General features: G+C 45.7%; 1 protein-coding gene across 1 annotated transcript in view; it reads left to right on the top strand.

The window, feature by feature from the left end:
• sec24d (SEC24 homolog D, COPII coat complex component) overlaps positions 1–19,854 on the top strand; it is a 41,269-nt gene that overhangs the window by 16,286 nt on the left and 5,129 nt on the right. The window contains exons 8-20 of the mRNA XM_084451847.1: positions 1,816–1,927; positions 2,894–3,021; positions 6,360–6,498; positions 6,868–6,983; positions 9,301–9,425; positions 12,410–12,601; positions 13,547–13,640; positions 14,723–14,839; positions 14,978–15,148; positions 16,070–16,166; positions 17,235–17,380; positions 17,681–17,819; positions 18,463–18,581. Of these exons, the coding sequence (XP_084307973.1) occupies positions 1,816–1,927; positions 2,894–3,021; positions 6,360–6,498; positions 6,868–6,983; positions 9,301–9,425; positions 12,410–12,601; positions 13,547–13,640; positions 14,723–14,839; positions 14,978–15,148; positions 16,070–16,166; positions 17,235–17,380; positions 17,681–17,819; positions 18,463–18,581 (1,695 nt within the window). The remainder of the gene's footprint in view (positions 1–1,815; positions 1,928–2,893; positions 3,022–6,359; positions 6,499–6,867; positions 6,984–9,300; positions 9,426–12,409; positions 12,602–13,546; positions 13,641–14,722; positions 14,840–14,977; positions 15,149–16,069; positions 16,167–17,234; positions 17,381–17,680; positions 17,820–18,462; positions 18,582–19,854) is intronic.

The following is a 19,854-nucleotide window of genomic DNA, read 5'->3' as shown; positions in this document are numbered from 1 at the left end:
TGCACCAGTAAAATATATACCTATGTTTTGAATTTGAAAAAATCATATTTTATTTTTCCAATTAAGAAGGGTTCGGTGAATGCGCATATGAAACTGGTGGGGTTCAGTACCTCCAACAAGGTTAAGAACCACTGCACTGGATGTACACTATATGGACAAAAGTATTAGGCCACCTACACATTACACCTCCTGGAACTTTTATGACATCCCATTCTAAATTCATAGGCATTAATATGGAGTTGATCCCCCCTTTGCAACTAAAACAGCTTCTACTCTTCTGGGAAGGCTTTCTACAAGATTTTGGAGTCTGTGGGAATTTATGCCCATTCATCCAGAAGAGCATTTGTGAGGTCAGACACTGATGTTGGACGAGAGGGCCTAGCTCACAATCTCCGTTCCAGTTCATCCCAAAGGTGTTCAATGGGGTTGAGGGCTCTGTGTGGGCACATTCTTCCACAACAGCCTCGCCCAACCATGCCTTTATGGACCTTGCTTTGTGCACTGGGGCACAGTCATGCTGTAACAGAAAGGGCCTTCTCTTAAGTTGGAAGCACAGAATTGTCCAAAATGTCTTGGTAAGCTGAAGCATTAAAGGACAGGTTCGGAATTTTGCATTATAAGCCATGTGATAAGGTTATTTACAATAATATGCAATGGCTGATATCAAAGTTTTGTCAAACGGTGCACTCTCGAGACATAGCCCGTCACCGCTAACACACTCAATGAATCTGTAGGTGTATAGACACAATCCCTCAAAAACACCATAAACTCTCGGTTTCAAAGACAGGAAACTCACTGAGTGGTCACTGGTGTCTGTTGGCCTCAGCACTCGGCGACCCCTCTCTGTAACTTCACGTGGTCTGACACTTCGTACCTGAGTTGCTGTGGTTCTTAAACGCTTCCACTTTGCAATAATACCACTTACAATTGATCGTGGAATATCTAGGAGGGAAGAAATTTCACGAACTGACTTACTACAGTACTACAGTACCACACTGGAATTCAGTGAGCTCTTTAGAACGAGCCATTCTTTGTAGAGGCATGGCTTGATTGTATACACCTGTGGCAATGGGACTGAATGAAACACCTGAATTCAATGAAAACTGAATTCAGGTGTTTCCCAATACTTTCACAATATTTTTGTCCTTATAGTGTACTTTCCACCCGAGAGGAAATGTTCTGTTGGGTGTATAAAGGGGAGTTTGACCGTGGATTTAGCCTACCTGAACTAATCAAGGTCAATTGGCTGCAGGTGGTCATCTTCTCACCTGGCTGTAATCAAGGGCTGCCAGAATCCCTTTTCAAACAATGGAGGAACAGAGTATTAGTTGGTACTGTCTGTTTGTTTGTTAGTTGTCTTCTGCATGTGAAGGTTCCTGACCCCCCTGCTGTGGAAATGTGGACAGGGGCAAGGGATCAGCTAGCTCCCACCCTACACTGGAGACACTGAGGTTGAAGAGTAACTCCTCTTTTAATGAAGAGGCTAGCTATCCCAGTTATAGTGTGACCCTTGACTCATTCCCATAAGCCATTTGGTTAATAATGGCAGTTTATTTTGCCCTTTAATTAGCTATACGTTATGTCTGTTTTGGCTGAAGTACTACACATAATAGATACAAATTAGCCTTCCCTGCCTCAGGCCTGCTATGGCTGGACAATAGAGACATAAGCAGAAAATGGCAGGACCAATACTGTACGTATACACAGCCAGTGTGTAAGCTGCAGAGCTTATTGAAATCTGTCATCTAGCCTTCTGTATAGGAAAATGACTTCCGCAAAGTAATCCGTTTTGTGCGTTCTCTCCGTCTTGTTTAGACCCAAGTCATTGAAGATGACCAGGCCAAACGAGGAGGACAGGTATACACCACCAACATCCGAGGCCAGGTGCCACCCCTGGTCACCACCGACTTCACCGTTCAGGACCAAGGTAAACCACACTACCACTGCAAACACTACACCTGAGGAGTCAACCCTCCAGTAGCTCTATATTACTATAGTTACACTCTTAAATACACACCTCTTAAATGTCATTCTGACAGGGCATAATGGCTCTGCCTTCAGCAAATGCCACTAAGTGCCTTTTAAACAGTACCAATTAAGCATTTAATTGTAAGTGGTACCTGTATCTTTACAAGTAAACCACCTTGAAACTTTAGTTAGTTAACTTTAGTTAACATTTCAGCATCATAAAGCTGCTCATTTTCATACATACACTCTCTCACTAAGTTGTAACCCGTCACCCTTCACTGTAATAAATGGTAATAATAATCACAATGTGTATATGTATATTTGTGTGTGTGTGTGTGTGTGTGTGTGTGTGTGTGTGTGTCTAGGTCACTCACTGTCCCTCAGGTTGTGGCATGCTGATACATATTGGGCAGCCATACTGTACATGCCCTGTCTCCTTCTCCTAGAAGTATTTTTCATCATTAAGTTCTTTGGAGTCTGCAAAAGAGTTAAACTTGTTAAAGTAGATGTTCCTTTTTTCACTTAATGTTTTACAGTATAGGAGGAAGTGCATCTCTGTTTCAACCTCACCTGTCGAACAGTGACATATTTTCTTTTGGTTGCCATGATTTTTTGTGTCGTCCTTTTTTGTGGTCACTGAGCCTGTACTGATTTGTCTTGTTAAATCTATATTTGTGTGCTGCTTTTAGAATGTATTTTCTCGCGTTAGTACGGCTTTATCTTCAAGCAAAATGTAGGATATGTTTAATTGTTTTAACATACAGTACTTAGAAAAGTGATATAGTTTCTGAAGGCCAATAGAATAAAATAATTAGAATGCCTAATTACTGTTAGAATTGTGCTCATATTTTACATAGCTGTAGTAATTAAGCTGTATTAAGTATAGTGATGCTATATCTCTCCTTCCTCCTCCTCCATGTGTTAGGGAATGCCAGTCCCAGATTCATGCGTTGCACCACCTACTCCTTCCCCTGCACTGCTGACCTGGCCAAGCAGTGCCAAGTACCGCTGGCCACCATCATCAAACCCTTCGCCACTGTGCCAAAGAATGAGGTACGCGACGCCCCAGGGTGGGATTTCCTGTGACATTTCCAAAGCCTCATTCACTACCTGGGTCCCTGTCTATACTCAACCCAAAACATGCATACTCAGAGAGTTGTGGCTTTAAACATATGGAGAGGGACAGAGTTGCCAGTGGCCTATGGCCTGCTGCATGAAGAATAGCCAAGGTCTAATGTGAGATGAGTGAGGTTAGGACACTGGAGAGAGAATGCACTCTGGAGAAGTTTGAGAATAACATGTTCTTGCTGCATAGCTTATAACTCAAGCTACTCATCTTCCACCCTCCATAAAGTGTGTCCAAGGTCTGCAGGCTAACGGTAAAACGTTCCAAAGTGTCCCCGAGACAGACCTAAATCTGGATCCTGTGTGGTCCAAGATATTCTCCCCCTCGCTATGTCCCGGCCGCCAAAGAGCCTTTTTAGGCAATGTTAGCTTTCACTCTCACTAAGGGCTAATTAGCTAGAGTCAGATCTGAGCGGGGGACCACAGAAGACAAAAAGAGGTTTATACAAAGCAGTCATACGCGAGAGCAGTCCCTTTTCCCACGTTACCACTTGTCAAGCAATGTCGAGCACTCTCCCAGAATGCAAGCCAATTTATGCCGGTGTCACCCTTATGTACTGCATATGAGAAGTAGTGCTAGCAACTAGTTATGGTAGCATAACACGCTAGCATTGTTCAGTTGAGTACATGACCTCACTGCCTAGGCACTCCTTCCCAATAGTCCTTGGTTATTATTTATAAACACTTGTAACTGTTCAACTTCAGGTCCCCGTTGGACAAACTGCTCTAATAATAAACTTATCTTGGCTGTGTTTGAGGTCTGTTTGGTAGTGTTCCGATGGAATAGCATGCTGGTTATATTAATGGGTAAAAGGTCTCTCTCATAGAGAGAGAAGGGGGGGGGGGGGCTTTATCTTACATGTCTGTTTTGAATATCCCAGCCAGCCATTGCTTAGATTAGATGAGTTGGGAGTAATCTTTGAGGCAGGGTAGTGTTTCTAAGGTGTTATAGCGATGCCAAAACAGGAACAAAAGAGTCTACTATTGTAGCTCGGTATGCCTCTGTGTACAGTGTGCCCAAATTTTTTTAGTACACAGCATTAGCTCATACAACGCATGGCAGGCCTATGACCAGAGATGCAAACAATCAGTTAATTTGAATGCTAGCGTGTGTTGTGTGTGTGGCCCAGAAATGTGTCCCGCAGACCTCCCCCGCACCATGTGTATTCCTCCCCCCTCACTCCCCAGGGCATGGAGCTCCTCTCTGCATTAAACACAGCGTGTCCTGTGCACACGCACTGCACCATGGGATAGATGAACTGTACTGGATATGAACAGACCGTCCATGCACCCATGTATTTACATGTGATATGGAAGGACAAAGCTGTTAACTTTATGTTGGCATCTGTTCAGCTGTACTGTATGTCCACGGTTACCTGAGCAAGATGGAAGCTAAATATGGAGTTAAAAGTTGTAATGAATGTGTGTTAAGTTAACATTGATGGAAATCTTCCAGCGATGCACACTTGTATAACACGTCTAGCTTCACAGCCTCAAGTATTTATAGTACTCCGTGTTCTGTGAGACCCGTACCCGTGGTGGTTTTTCTGCATGCTTTGAATGTTTAGAAGATACTTGACTTTGTTTTAGATGTGCATACTTGTCGAAAAGGCTGAAGCAATTAGGGATGAGTTAGAAAATGTTTTAATAGTCGTGCCAGGCACAAAATTAGATTTTTATGTCAGTCTGAAAAATGAAAAAAAAAAAATAGTTTAGTCACAACCAAAATACCGGGAAATACCTGTACTATCATATTCTTTATTTAAACCAGTATGGATATTACTATTAAAAATTAGGTTGTCAAATAACATTACGAATCATTTGATTCATTTGATCTGGCTCTGAGACACAGCACATCTAGGAAAAAAGATGAAAAGGGATTAAAGATTAAAAAGTTATTTCAACCTTTATTTGCACTTTGTGTAAAAAAGATTTTAACAAACCAGTTCTGCATGTAAAAAATAGTGCTGTCAATCGATTAAAACATGTCATTGAGTTAATCACAATAATAGGCTGAGATTATCATGATTAATCACAAGTTTAAAATACTAGTATTTACTTGTAGTGGCAGAGGGGGGGATTTGCTTCAGAGGAAAGACATTACTGCAATATGTGCAAACAACTGGTTTTATCTAAACTTCTATCTGGAAGCTTTTTGAAAGGAAATTCACCATGCCGAGTGTGAATGTCTGTAGAATGTCCAATATGAAACTGACTAACTCGTGTTCTCAGCACAGCCTGCTCAGGGAGTGTTAACGCCAGTGTTTACCTGGTTGAATTACTGTATGTGAAACGCAGATTTATCCATGTTTCACAATTCTTTCAGTAATTCATCCGGGTAAACACTCGCGTTTGGAATTACGGTTGTGGTCAATTTTGGTAATGTGATTAACTTGCGATTATTATTTTTTACCCGTTAAAGTTTCCATATTAATTATCGTTGACAGCCCTAGTAAAAAATGAATCAGATAGACAAAGTTCAATCAATCAATCAATCAATCAATCAATCAAAGCTTTATTTGTATAGCGCATTTCTTCCCTGACCCCTCTCAACAAGGCGATCGAGCAAGCTCCTGGATTTGCCTACTAACGTTGCCTATTAAATCACTGGGATATATGTTAAGATCTCATTTTTTTAAGCATTTTTTATACCAATACAACGCCTTTTGAATATTCGGTCATAAGAAAAGTAGAATATTTGAAAAAACGATTTTACATGTACATCCCTAGAAGTGATACGATCATTCATTTTATTATGTTTTTTGAAATTGTGTCAAGAGGATCCAAATGAAATGAATCACCTTCAAGTGTTGACTTTCATGTTTGAGGCTGGGTCACAAGCATATGTTGTTCATTTTTGTTATCAGATGATCTCTAAATTATGCGCGAGGCAGTGGCCAACGTTTCCTTGGATGCGCTTAACATTTCGAAATGACAGAAAAATATGTCACGATCCAGATTAAATAAATCTCCTTCAAGGGGTGACATTTATGTGTGAGAATGGGTTACAAGCATACATTTTATTTTAATTTCTAGGAATGCGCTTGATGTTGAGAAATAACACAAAAAAATGTCAGGCTCCAGATGAACAATAGTTTTCCACCATAATCCAGGGTCTTTGTGCCTCATTAGGTGTGTTTAATCATGCCTCGTTCAAATCTGATCATCAATGAAATGCATTGTTATGCCGGAGCATGTCTTTGTAGGCTGACTGTCAGTCAGTAGGCTTCCTTGACTGACGGAGTGGTGTTGTGTTTCTGTCCCAGGCTCCTCTCTTTGTAGTTAACCATGGCGAGACAGGCCCTATCCGATGTAACCGCTGCAAGGCCTACATGTGTCCCTACATGCAGTTCATCGATGGGGGGCGCCGGTACCAGTGCGGCTTCTGCAACTGCGTCAACGAGGGTACGTTGTGGGCTAGGGTTGTATGGTCTGACACTGGGCTCTGAGGCCAGTGGGGGAGAGGCGGGTGTCTCAGACAGGGATTGGGTTGCGTTTTTTTCCCACACATTTGGGAAATTGGCTGCAATAGGCTGCTATTAGAACTGGATGTCATGTTTCCTGGTCATATTCTGGATAGGGTACAGTATGTCAGTTACATCTTACAACCCTAGTGTAAGTTACAAATGACAGGATGATTTGGCATTCAGTGTGCGGATACACTACTATTTGAAAAGACCACAAACAACTTGACATGTCTAACAGGTTTGTCGCTGTGTTTTGTGTTTTATAATTTTTCATATTAAAAGTATCTTCTTGTCGTCTCCCCTGCAGTGCCAGTGTTTTATTTCCAGCACCTAGACCACATGGGCCGCAGGGTGGACTTCTACGAGAGGCCGGAGCTGTCGCTGGGCTCCTATGAGTTCACCGCCACTCTGGACTACTGCAAGGTACCACCAGCCTTCCACACCAACACCACACAAAACCAGACCACCACACCAGCCCCCCACACCAACACCACACAAAACCAGACCACCACACACAGGGCTCTAAGGTGCGACCATTTTACTCGCGTTTGCGACTAAAAATAGTTTTGTGCGATCAGAAAAAATCATTTAGGAGCACACTGTGCGAGTACTGTTTTCAACCATTCCAGACCACCACACAACACCAGACCACCACACAACACCAGACCACCACACAATACCAGACCACCGCACAACACCAGACCACCACACCACCACACAACATCAGATCACCACATAACATCAGACCACCACACAACACCAGACCACCACACAACATCAGACCACCACACAACACCAGACCACCACACAACACCAGACCACCACACAATACCAGACCACCGCACAACACCAGACCACCACACCACCACACAACATCAGATCACCACATAACATCAGACCACCACACAACACCAGACCACCGCACAACACCAGACCACCACACCACCACATAACATCAGACCACCACACAACACCAGACCACCACACAACACCAGACCACCACACCACCACAAATCAGATCACCACACAACACCAGACCACCACACAACATCAGACCACCACACAACACCACACCACCACACAACACCAGACCACCACACAACATCAGATCACCACATAACACCAGACCACCACACAATACCAGACCATCACACAACACCAGACCATCACACAACATCAGATCACCACATAACACCAGACCACCACACAACACCAGACCACCACACCACCACACATCAGATCACCACACAACACCAGACCACCACACAACACCAGACCACCACACAACACCAGACCACCACACAATACCAGACCACCACACAACATCAGATCACCACATAACACCAGATCACCACACAACACCAGACCACCACACAACACCAGATCACAACAGCAGACCACCACACAATACCAGACCCCCACACAATACCAGACCACCACACAACACTAGACCACTACACAACACCAGACCACCACACAACACTAGACCACTACACAACACCAGACCACCACAAAACCCCAGGCCCCCACACAAGTCAATCTCAAAGGAAATCAATCTCATACAACTAGTTCAGTTTTAAATATAATCACTGTTGTTATCAATATTTTAGTGAAAAGCTGATCAATTGTGTGCCTCAAAGGTTTCATATGGTATGCGTACAAGTATCAGGACTCTAATTTTTGATAGACATTTACACAGTACAGAAAAACATAAAACATGAAACCGGCATGAATAACCCCAGTCAAAGTTGAAAGTCAAACATTCCAAGTGCTTAAGGAGAGAAAGTGATACGCATTTTAACTCGGCACCTCTCAGTAGGGGGTCGGAGGGTGGTTAAGGGTCAGGGAGGGGGGGGGGATTATGTGTCAAGACAGTGCCGAACACAGACAGGAGTGTGTTTAGATAACTGATGCTAGATGCTAAACAACTCGACTAGCTCTCTTGTTGTGTTTGCAGGCCGTTTAGGAGTTTTTTATGTTTGTTGTCCCGTTCATTCATCTTCGGGGCGGAGGGCTACCCGCGCCGCGGTTTTCCGTACTTGTGCCTGCCAACCTGTGACTGCAGTCCGTTTATTCATGTTTGGATGCGGGTATCCAGGGCGTTTAGACAAAGGCCCCCTCGAGGCCAGTCCTCCTCGCGGGCCGTAACCGAGGAAACAAAACACGGTCCTGCTGTCTACCTCTACTCTGCGCACACACTCACACACACAGACACACACACACACACACACACACACACACACACACACACACACACTCCTCCATCCTGCTGTCCTCACCGCACACACTCACACTCCTCCATCCTGTAGCACCCCCCCACCACACACACACTCTTCCATACCTATGCCCTCCATTTGTTAGGAATGTGTGGATGTCACATGGTCTCCCCTCCTCCTCAAATGGTCTCTCCCAGTGCCTGTGAAAGGGCTGAACTTGAGAGAGGGAGAGGAAAATTGGACTAACCTGAAATTGGGGATCATTGGCCAATGCAGTTCTAATCAGGGGTGAGATTTAAAAGATTAGGGGTTTTAAATTACTTCAAACGGGAAGTCTAATATGTTTAACCCTTGACCCTTAATGGGCCATGCTCACTATGATTCAGTTCATCATTCTAAACGCTTGACGTTTGTTTTACAAGTATTTTTTAACCTTGAATTATAGTAAATAAACAATGTGAAATAAACAATTCTTCACCGTATGTGTCCTTTATATAAATACTGGTCTTCTGTCTTTCTCCCAGAATAACAAGCCTCCCAACCCGCCTGCCTACATATTCATGATTGACGTGTCCTATGCCAACATCAAGAGTGGACTGGTCAAACTGGTGTGTGAGGAGCTGAAGACGCTGCTGGACAGACTTCCCAAGTATGTACACACACAAACACACACACACAGATGTCTCCCAACCATCACCGATGTCTCACAACCATGGGTTGAAGCCTTGGAACTGCCTTCCCCATGGGTGTGAGTGATGTCTGTAGATACTGGCTCAGTATGTTAGCGGGCCTGCAGGATAGCCCCACACTCTCTTCAAACTCCTCGGGTTGGGGGGCGGGGGGGTGTCTGGGGACCACTGCATGGCCTCGGGAGCTGTAGCCAAATGACATAAGCTCAGTATCCAGTGTCCAAATCATTCATCTTATGCCACACTTTAGGAGATGGTTTGAATAATGGGTGGTTAAGGACCGAGTCACAGAATGACCACACACTACAGATTTATGCAGGTGCTGCTTGTCAGCGCCCCGTTGATGGTAACATTTAGTCCAGCGTGGAGGAGACTTTTACAGGGTGGTTTGATGTTCTTCATACAGCAGTAGGAACACCCATCCCCTCCTCCCCACCACACACACACACACACACACACACACCCCCCCACCTCTCTGTCAGCACCTTTCCAGGTAGACACTTCCCCCGTGAGCAGTTATCTCCATACCCGCTGAAAAGCCGCAAACCTTGCCAAATATGGAGGTCCCCCAAGTCCAAAAGCTAAGCAAAAGAGCATTAAGTATTCCAGTATCTCATCGGTTAGAAATTCTTGCCTGGAGGTTGCTGAAGGTGGGGGCCCAAAAGCGGAAAATGTTCTGGTGCCGACGCCAAGCCTGAACGGAGTCCAGCTACTAGAAGTCCGTGGCACAGATGGCTCTGATTTTGCCGTTTTATGCGGCGGTCGCTGAGGCGAGCTTTTGATTTACCATAGAGAGCCGATGATATATTTCACCTGGATGCTCCTAAAATAACCTCTCTGGAACCTTTCCCCCCACCACCCCTCTCCTCCCTCGATTATAGCTTGCAGCTTGTCCATATTTGTCTGAAAACACTACGTCACCCCTGGAACGGCAAGGTAGCACACTCCAGATACCCCCTCGTTCTAAATCTGACTTATCGTCTCTGTTCTTTGCCTTATCATGTACTTTAACTAATGAAAAACATGTTTCGTGCATTGTTATTCCACGGTTAAAGAACGCTGAACAATCTTTGTCAAGGGAGGTTGGCCTGTAGGTTGCTCAAGGGAAAGCCTGGGTCTAGAAAAAAAGAGAAGGCAGGTGTGGATTCCAACCCCAGTGGCTCTCATGACAGTTTTTCAACACTGTTATTATAGCAAGCAGCAAAAACGCTGCTCTGCCTGTCCGCTCCTCGCCTCAGTGCTCCTGAATGATGTGGACGTAGGTCAGGTTCCTGACACTCTGCCGTTGAACTGGGGAAGATTGACTCTGAGTAAGTGTGTGTGCACACTGCAGATTTTTTATGTAGCGGATAAGTTACCCAGAACGGGTCTTTGTGTTGAAAAAAAGATGCGGCTCTCGCGAAGTGCATTTCGTTTCCATAACAACATTCTTGACTCTACCCAAGTTCGATACATTATCTTGTAACCAACCGTTACATTATTTACTTGCACTTCGCAACTTTTTGGCTTTTACTGTCATGTCAAAAAGTAGAAAGAGGAGAGAGGTGAACTCGATTATGGGTTCACGATATCCTCCGTGGCCGAAAGCAGTACGGGGCCTATCATATTGTCATGATTGGTCGTCTGATAAGAATATGCTCCACGTCATAGCGGATTTCTCAAAAAGTTCCGCTCTGGCCAGCGCACAGCGCAAATGCGCAGCGCATTTCAATATCCGCCCGCGTTTTGATATTTTCCCATAGTTTTGAATGGAAAATAAGCTAAAAATACCCATAGTGTGCACACACCCTAGGTCTGATTTATACCGAGCCAAGGTTTTGCCTTTCTGTAGCTGAGGGGGAGCAAGACAAACTGCAGTTGCCCGTGTCAGTGGGGAATGCTTTTATATGGTGTTGTGACGGTGAGGGCTTTTAAGACGGCGAGGGCTTTTAGACGGAGGCCCCCGGGTTCCCACAGCTACCAGTCCCGCGAGCCAGTCGTCTCCAGGGGCTCTGGTGTACGTCACCTTCTCCACCTTCGCCTCCCGGTAGATCCGCTGCTACAGTGGCCACAGCGCTCTCCCCCTCCTGTCCCATAAAACCATATCTTTATCAAACGTACAAGCCGGCCATAAGTCTTTCAGGTTTGAGATAGCCACGGCAGTTTCTAACCGAGGCTGAACGCAAAGTTGTGTGCGAGAGAGAGAGAGAGAAGGGGGGGTCACGAGATGCCAAAGATAGTCGTCTTGATTAGAAGCACCTGGGACTCCTTGATTCCTTTACCTATCAGCCACCCCACCTCCTTCTCCAGAGCACTCCTTAACCTCCCATCTTCCCTAAATCTCTCTACCTCCATGCTCCTCCTACGGGAGACACCACAGACATGCTGGGTGACCCCAGAGTGACTTGGTTCACCACACACAGTCCTTCTCTGCTCACCACCCATAAACCATCCCATATTCTCTTATTTCACTCTTTCCCCTGGATGTTTGCACTGACCTGTTAGGCGTTCCTGGGAAATGGGCCTTCTAATTGGTCCAGTGATTATCCGGAACCCTGAATAGACCCCCCCCTCCCCCCTGTTTTCTTTCCACCCCCCAGCCATATGGCTTTGACCAGGGTTTGAAGCAGCCTTATGCTCTATACAGTGATTTACAGATGCCAGGAATTAGTCCTGGTAGTGCAAAATGCATTGAAAAAGGTTCCTGAAACTGGGCGTGAGATTCAGCCTCCTCCTTGAGGCCGCAAGCCCCAATGTGTTGCTGTGATGTCACACCGCAATGTGAGCGTTTTGCGTTTCAACAGAACGTACGACGAGAACTGACTGACGGGCGTAGCTGTTAAATGTAGCTAAGCGCGCCATCGTAGTTCACCTCGTTCGCTGTCGACATCAATCGCACTCTTGCAGTCCCTGTCCTGTTGCTCCTCACACGACCTCTCCTCTACCCCCCCCCCCCCCCCCCCAGAGAGGAAGGAGCGGAGAGCTCCGCGGTGAAGGTGGGCTTCGTCACCTACAACAAGATCCTGCACTTCTACAACGTGAAGAGCACCCTGGCCCAGCCCCAGATGATGGTGGTGTCAGACACGGCCGAGATGTTCGTCCCTCTGCTCGACGGCTTCCTCGTCAACTTCCAGGACTCAAGGGCTGTCATCTACAAGTAGGGATTATATACCCGTCCAGCAGGGTTGTGTATATATACGTATATAAATAGGGATTATATACAGTACCCTTCCAGCAGGGTTGTGTATATGTATGTATATAAATAGGGATTATATACCCTTCCAGCAGGGTTGTGTATATATACGTATATAAATAGGGATTATATACCCTTCCAGCAGGGTTGTGTATACTGTATGTACGTATATAAATAGGGATTATATACCCTTCCAGCAAGGTTGTATATATGTGTGTATATATATATATATACTGTTATATATAGTTAAATGTTAGGTAGGTGATATGATAGGTTAAATGCTACTTCTGGAGCATGTGTATTGAAAAGACAAATTAATTAATTTATAGGCTACATGCCATAGTCTTATCTGGATGGATGCGTGTATGGACCACCCCCAAATCCTTCATTTTCATTGGCCGTTTGTGTCTAGGCAGCCTCACAGCGCATAGCGGGAGTCCAGGTCAAACATGGATATGTGGGCCAAACTTCTACTTGTTTTGCAATGAACTCACGTTTTTCCCCCCTTACTTGTAAAGCCTGTACTAGCTGTTGCAATCTGACAAGGCTTTGTCCGCAGAATGACCTTTTAAGATGTACTACTCATGACGTTGACCTCGATAGCCAAATTTGATCATTGCCTCCTAATCATCCCAGTATGCCCCCTTGGGCTTGCCTCAGCTAGCCACTGACCAAACATAATCAGAATGACGGGAGTCCCATCCTGTCCTTCCAGAGGAGTTGTTAAGGAAAGGAGACAAGAAAAGGAGACCAGGACAGGGGATGATTAATGAGAGTGGGACGGGTCCCCTCCAGCATCAGTGATGTCCTACAACTGAGTGCCTGTGAGCTGAGTAACAGTGTCTGTGCCCCCCCCCTCTCCCCAGTCTTACAGTAACAGAGTCTCTGCTCCTCTCCTGACCCCTGCAGCCTCCTGGAACAGATCCCTGACATGTTTGCTGACACCAACGAGAGCGAGACAGTCTTTGCCCCGGTCATCCAGGCTGGCGTAGAGGCCCTCAAGGTAGGAGGCACACACACACACACACACACACACACACACACACACAGGGGCTGTACACTACCTTGTACAGATAAACCGTACAACTGTGGTCAGTACATTCATCAGCGGGACCAACCTTGATTCTGGAGACACTTGTGATTCTCTGCCTTCTTTTTCTCTCAAACGTTATCCTAGGCTGTCACACTTGGTTCTAGTCCAGCATGGGTCTCAATCCCTCCTCATGATTATTTGTTGACACCGTCTGTCCACCTGTTCCTCAGTGCTTTATTGTGAAACACCTTAAGCCTGGCCCTTATCAGAGAGAGGGAGTGAGATAGCCCAAACCGCCCAAACGATCTGGGAGATGTGAGGATAACTGATCTCTGGCGCTCACTTCACCCGAAACACTCCACCCCCTAAAAAGGGATTGTTTTCCCTTCTCGATCTGGTTTGTTGTACTGCTTGTCCCACCTTGGCATTGTTCAATAAACAGTCTCTCCCATCCACCCAGTGACTCAGCAACTTTCCAGTGCCTTCACCATCTTTCTGTTTCTAATGACAGTGTTTACTTAGTCAGCTCCAGCTGTCTTTCCCAATGCTGTGGAATCGGATCTGCTGACAAGCTGTTGTGTGAACACTGGTTAGAGTTTGCACGCGGCTCCGTGACCCTCAACAGGTGAAGGAGCTGAGGTCCTGGGTGACTTCACCAGATTTGGATCATCTTCACAGGCTTAATTGGGACCATGGCATCTTAGATTTGATTAATTGAAAAAAAGCAAATAACTTAGAAATTTAAAAAGTGTTTTATTCAAAAACAACCCCTATCCCTCACACTTTTACTTCCTGAAAACATGCAGATTGGAGAAGTTAGCAAGATGGTCGCTATCTCCACCTGTGGGCTAAGTGGCTGTTCTGGCTTCCCATTCAACCTCTCTCTCTCTTTCTCTCTCACTCACTCTCTCTCTCTCACGATCTCTCTTTCTCACTTTCTTTCACTCTCTCTGACATGATGTCTCTTACACTCTATCTCACTATCTCTCTCTCTCTCTCCCCCCCCCCCCCCCCTCTGTCTTAACTCTCCCTCTCTCCCTCCCTCCCTTCAGGCAGCAGAGTGCAGTGGTAAGCTGTTCATCTTCCACTCCTCCATCCCCACCGCCGAGGCTCCTGGGAAACTGAAGAACAGGGACGACAAGAAGTTGGTCAACACAGACAAGGAGAAGGTGAGCGCTTCCTCGGCGTGCGTCCGCGCCCGCGCGCAGATTACAATCTCTTCGCCGCCCATGGAGTACGGCCTCGCTGTGGTCTCGATGCTTGCTGACGTTTGTGTGTCCTCCATGTTACCCCCCTGCCCGGCCCAGACCCTGTTCCAGCCCCAGAAGGGCGTGTACGAGCAGCTGTCCAAGGACTGCGTGGCACAGGGCTGCAGTGTGGACCTCTTCCTGTTCCCCAGCCAGTACGCAGACGTGGCCACCATGGGCGACGTGCCCTCACACACCGGAGGCTCCGTCTACAAGTACAGCAACTTCCAGGTAACGGCACACACACTCTCTCTCTCTCTCTCTCGCACACACACACACACACACACAAAACTGACGGTGCAATAAATATAGATTCACAATTCATGGACCATCCTCTTCACACATCTTTCAAGGGTACAAGTAGCAGCGTCTCTGACACATATGGCAGCTGCCAATGACAGCAGAGACAGAGCAATACTTAGCAAGGCATTTAGCCCTGTTTTTGGGCATCCCCGATCCCCCCCCCCCCTCCACACACACACACTCGCACACCACCACAATGTGTGCAATTTAGGAGTAGTATGGCAAAAAGCACAGTATCGCAGCATACAGAGATGAAGGATCTTGCTTCATCGTGACTGCAGGGCAGGTCATGTCATGAGCCACGTAATGGATGTGTTCCGAGGTCTGGAACACAAGGAACCACCACTCCCGGCTAGATGAGTTATAATCCCAGAGGAACAGAAATGGCTCCTCGAATGCAGGAGTACTGCATATGCTTTCCTTGTGGTTTCGTATAATGAGGTAGAGAGAGAATACTCCCATGACGTGATCTGATAAGCAGGAACAGCACAGATCGCCACACAGTGAACGTCTAGTACGAAGCAGCAACATGGCTTCATAGCACAGTGATCCATATTAAAGAGAAACAGTTTCTCACAGTGTTAATACACCATTAGCCCAAGTATAAAACCACAGTTTGGCAGAGTGCTCTAGATATCACAGATAATAATTTAGGTTTGACCTGACCGCCATTCGATCTCCATCTATCCTTCCACTGGCATTAAAACGTTCAGATTATACGACTTGCATTAACCCAAATGCATTAAAGGCCAAACCTCGAATCAGTGCCCTGGCTTTTGGCCAGCCTCCTGTGACTGGGCCGAGGCCGCCCCTCGGTGGCTGACCTGGGAACTGCGCTCTGTGTGCCAGGTCGAGGCGGACGGAGAGCATTTCCTGAGTGACCTGAGGAAAGACGTGGAGAAGTCCATCGGGTTCGATGCCATCATGCGAGTCCGTACCAGCACAGGTGAGGATTTAATTTATGCATCATAATGACTTGCACACTGGTATATAATGTAGTTCCCCTACATCTGGCAATAGTGTGGCTATAGTGTAATAGGGCTGTCCCTGACTAAGAATGTACTTAGTCGGATCTGATTGAGCAAGTCTTGCCTATTGTTGACAGATCTTTAAATCATGTTTTTCTATTATAAAATATAACCATCATGAAAATATAGACCTAGCTTTAAATAACAAACGTACATGCCTTGGATTTAAATCAAATTAGATTGGCTAAAATTGCTTTTGTCAGTTGGAAGTGCAGAGCAGTGTGCGTAATCAGTTTTTATTTTTTTACGTTGAAGTCTCAATACGCAGTACTTTCATGGCTGCAAGCCAAGGCAATCAACTAGGCTATACACGCTTTGCACACACATCATAACTAAAGAACTTGAACTTGTCAAGGCTAATGTTAACAATAAGGCCATAACCACAGCTAGGCCTGCACAACCACACAATGCCTGAATACTAACAGCACACTCACACAGCAAGCAGGTCTGTCACAATTCAGTCACAGCAAACATGAGATCCTAAAAATATCTTCTTACCTTAAAAAAAAGGTACTTCAAAGAAGTAGAAGAAGTTTGCAAGTAGCCCTAATGAACTTTGGATTCCCAAATTAGCCATTCCCACATGGCTAATTTGCATAAATCAACTACAGACATTTGTTTATGTGCGTTTATAGTGCTGGCTCCGCATACTAAAGAGATGTGTCGAAAGCACATGAGTTATTTTAAATGTTTATTTTTTATAAAATGTTTATACATTTTTATTAACAGTTATTAATGGGATGATATTGATACCAAAATAGGCTTATCATGATTCATAGGGAGAAACCAGGCAATTCTATGTAAAAGCAGACATTCATCACCCCCATTGAGCCTGAATGGAATGAGTGTGTCTCATAAGGACATTTTCCTGCAACTGCGATGATCGAATCTTCGACTATTCGGGCTCAGCCCTATACTAGTGTACGTTGATTTGTTGTGATTAGCAGACGTTTGAAGTGTGGTGTACGGCATGCGTTCCCTCCCAGGTTTCAGGGCCACAGACTTCTTCGGCGCTGTTCACATGAACAACACCACGGATGTGGAGATGGCGGCGGTGGACTGTGACAAGGCCGTGACGGTGGAGTTCAAACACGACGACGCGCTCAGCGAGGAAACGGGAGCCCTCATGCAGGTGGGGAGCCCAGAAACACACACACACACACTCTCATACACACAAGCACGCACGGACACACACACACGCGCACTTTCTCGCTCTCTCGCTCTTACACACACACGCACAGCATAATACCACAATTATCAATCTATTGATTTGAATCTATTCAAAGCTAAGTTATTGATCATGAACCAATCTAAAATCTAGTTCTCAATAGCTCCGTACCTGATTAATATAATTTGAGTCAAATTGCAGTCAGGCATCGTTGGTTTATCTATGGCCCATTGTAACGACCGGCATCTGAACTCCATTTCCCAGTGCGCCTTGCTGTACACCACCGTCGGCGGCCAGCGACGCCTGCGGATCCACAACCTGAGCCTGAACTGCTGCTCCCAGCTGACCGACCTGTACAAGAGCTGCGAGACAGACGCCCTCATCAACTTCTTCGCCAAATCAGGTGCCAAATCATATTCAGATGTGACCTGAGTTAACGGCCCACGCATGACTCATACGCGTACGGTGTTACTGGGTTTATGCAAGTCAGCTGCTGGGGGACTGGATGTAGATCACTCATTGAAAATAAGGACCATATGTCTCCCATAAAGTATGTGCGAGACTATAAGCCCTTTCTAAGTCAGATTAGCGACCTCTGACAGCTTTAACAGATCTACACTTTTAATGACCTGTAGTTGAGCTCTCTCTCTCTCTTAGGTAAGCCAATAAGATCGTTACTGACCCCTCCCATGTTCTGCACTCTTGAGTACCGGCTACTGCCCTCTGGGAGGAAGAGGTTCAGGGTTCCTCGCCGCAGACTAAATAGATAGAATTCCTTTGTCCCAGTGTCAGTCAAACCTTGAAATGGCGGCTGAAGTAGCGACGAGACCAAGGAGAGAGGAGGATGTATTTATTTTCCTTATAGGGGTATCTTCCCATGTCCGTATGGATGCACTAGGGCACCTTCTGTGTAATAACATATCTGGATCATCTGTATAATATGGGAACGCTTGTCCTTTAACGGCTGCAGCATGGGTGAAAGCCCAAGCCAGATTTTCCATTCGTGGAACAATAAAGTTGATCTTGAATCTCTCTCTCCTTCTCAGCGTACCGCGCCATGTTGAGCCAGCCTCTGAAGACGGTCAGGGAGGTCCTGGTCAGCCAGACAGCCCACATGCTGGCCGGGTACAGGAAGAACTGTGCCAGCCCCTCTGCTGCCAGCCAGGTCTGTACCCTGCCAGCTCACACCCTTACACTCTCTGTGATGGTGTGTGTGGGTGAGTGTTGTGTTTGGGTGGGTGGATGTTGTGTGATCGTCTGATGATCGGCTTGTTTTCAGGGTTCCTCGAGCGCATTCTGAACTTGGAAGGGCTGCTTTTTTCCATGATGCTCCTTATACTTGGAATAACTTACGACAGGCTCTAAAGCTTCAGTCACAGAGTTTAAGTCCATGGCTCCACACCTATGTACTTCAACCTGTAACTGTTTTAATTATTATTGTACATTGCATTTGTTGATTTGAATCTCTGTGTAAACTCGTCATCACTGTAAATGAAGGGAAGAGGGAGTGCTTCACGAGTATAAATCAAGGTTTGAAATTAAATGTTGTGGGTGTGTGTATACATGCGTACGTACACACAGAAGGCATGTACGGTAGGCCTTGTGTGAGCAGTGAGTGGAGGCTTGGGTGTGAGCATGGAGAAGACTGTGACATGGGAGTCAGTAGAGTGGTGAGGTGATGTCATTTTGTAGGCTGAAAAGTTAGCATCGCTGCTATTTGGTTCAGAATTCACAAAACCCATCTTCATGGTGATGTTTGAACTTTTAAATCAAAACATACTCCAGTCTGGGAGTCTGTTAAATGCATACCTTATTTTCGGTATTTTCCGGTAATCCCATTCATTTTTCCCATAGGGATTTAGAACTCAGAACCAAATGGCGGCACTGCTAACTTTTCAGCCTATAAAATGATTTTATGCTACTACCCCCTTATCTAGTGTATTTTTCGTTTATCTGTGGCCCAGTCCCAATGTCCACCCTTGCAGACTCGCAGACTTAAGAGCGCGCTCCCGCGAAGTCCGCGAGGGCTTAGGGGTGTCCCAATGTCAACTCGGCAAGTGCGCGAGGGCTCTCCGGCAGCCATTTTGAGCCCTTTATGGCCCCTTCCCGTAAGTCTGCATTTCTGCAGACTTAGCCCAAGGGAATTACCCACAGTTCATAGCGTCGTGACGTGAAACACGGGGTTACCTGAAGAACAGCCAATAAACAAGCACGGACAGATCAACCAACCCTAACGTTCACGTTACAGAACAAAATATGTTTTCATGTTTTCATGTTTTCAGCTGGACTTGCTTATCTGCACAAGTAGCCTTATAATTATTTTGGTTTCATTATTTTTAAGTAGGCCTATGGGTTATAAACCCCATGGGTTTGTATAATGTGATTTGATTAAAAATATGTAGGCTATGGTTATAATTTACATCGATTTCTGTTGCTCT

This window comes from Borostomias antarcticus (genome assembly GCF_949987555.1).
Source record: "Borostomias antarcticus genome assembly, chromosome: 17".
NCBI lineage: Eukaryota > Metazoa > Chordata > Actinopteri > Stomiiformes > Stomiidae > Borostomias > Borostomias antarcticus.
Note: the sequence above shows the minus strand (reverse complement) of the source record. Positions and strands in the feature narration are given on the sequence as shown.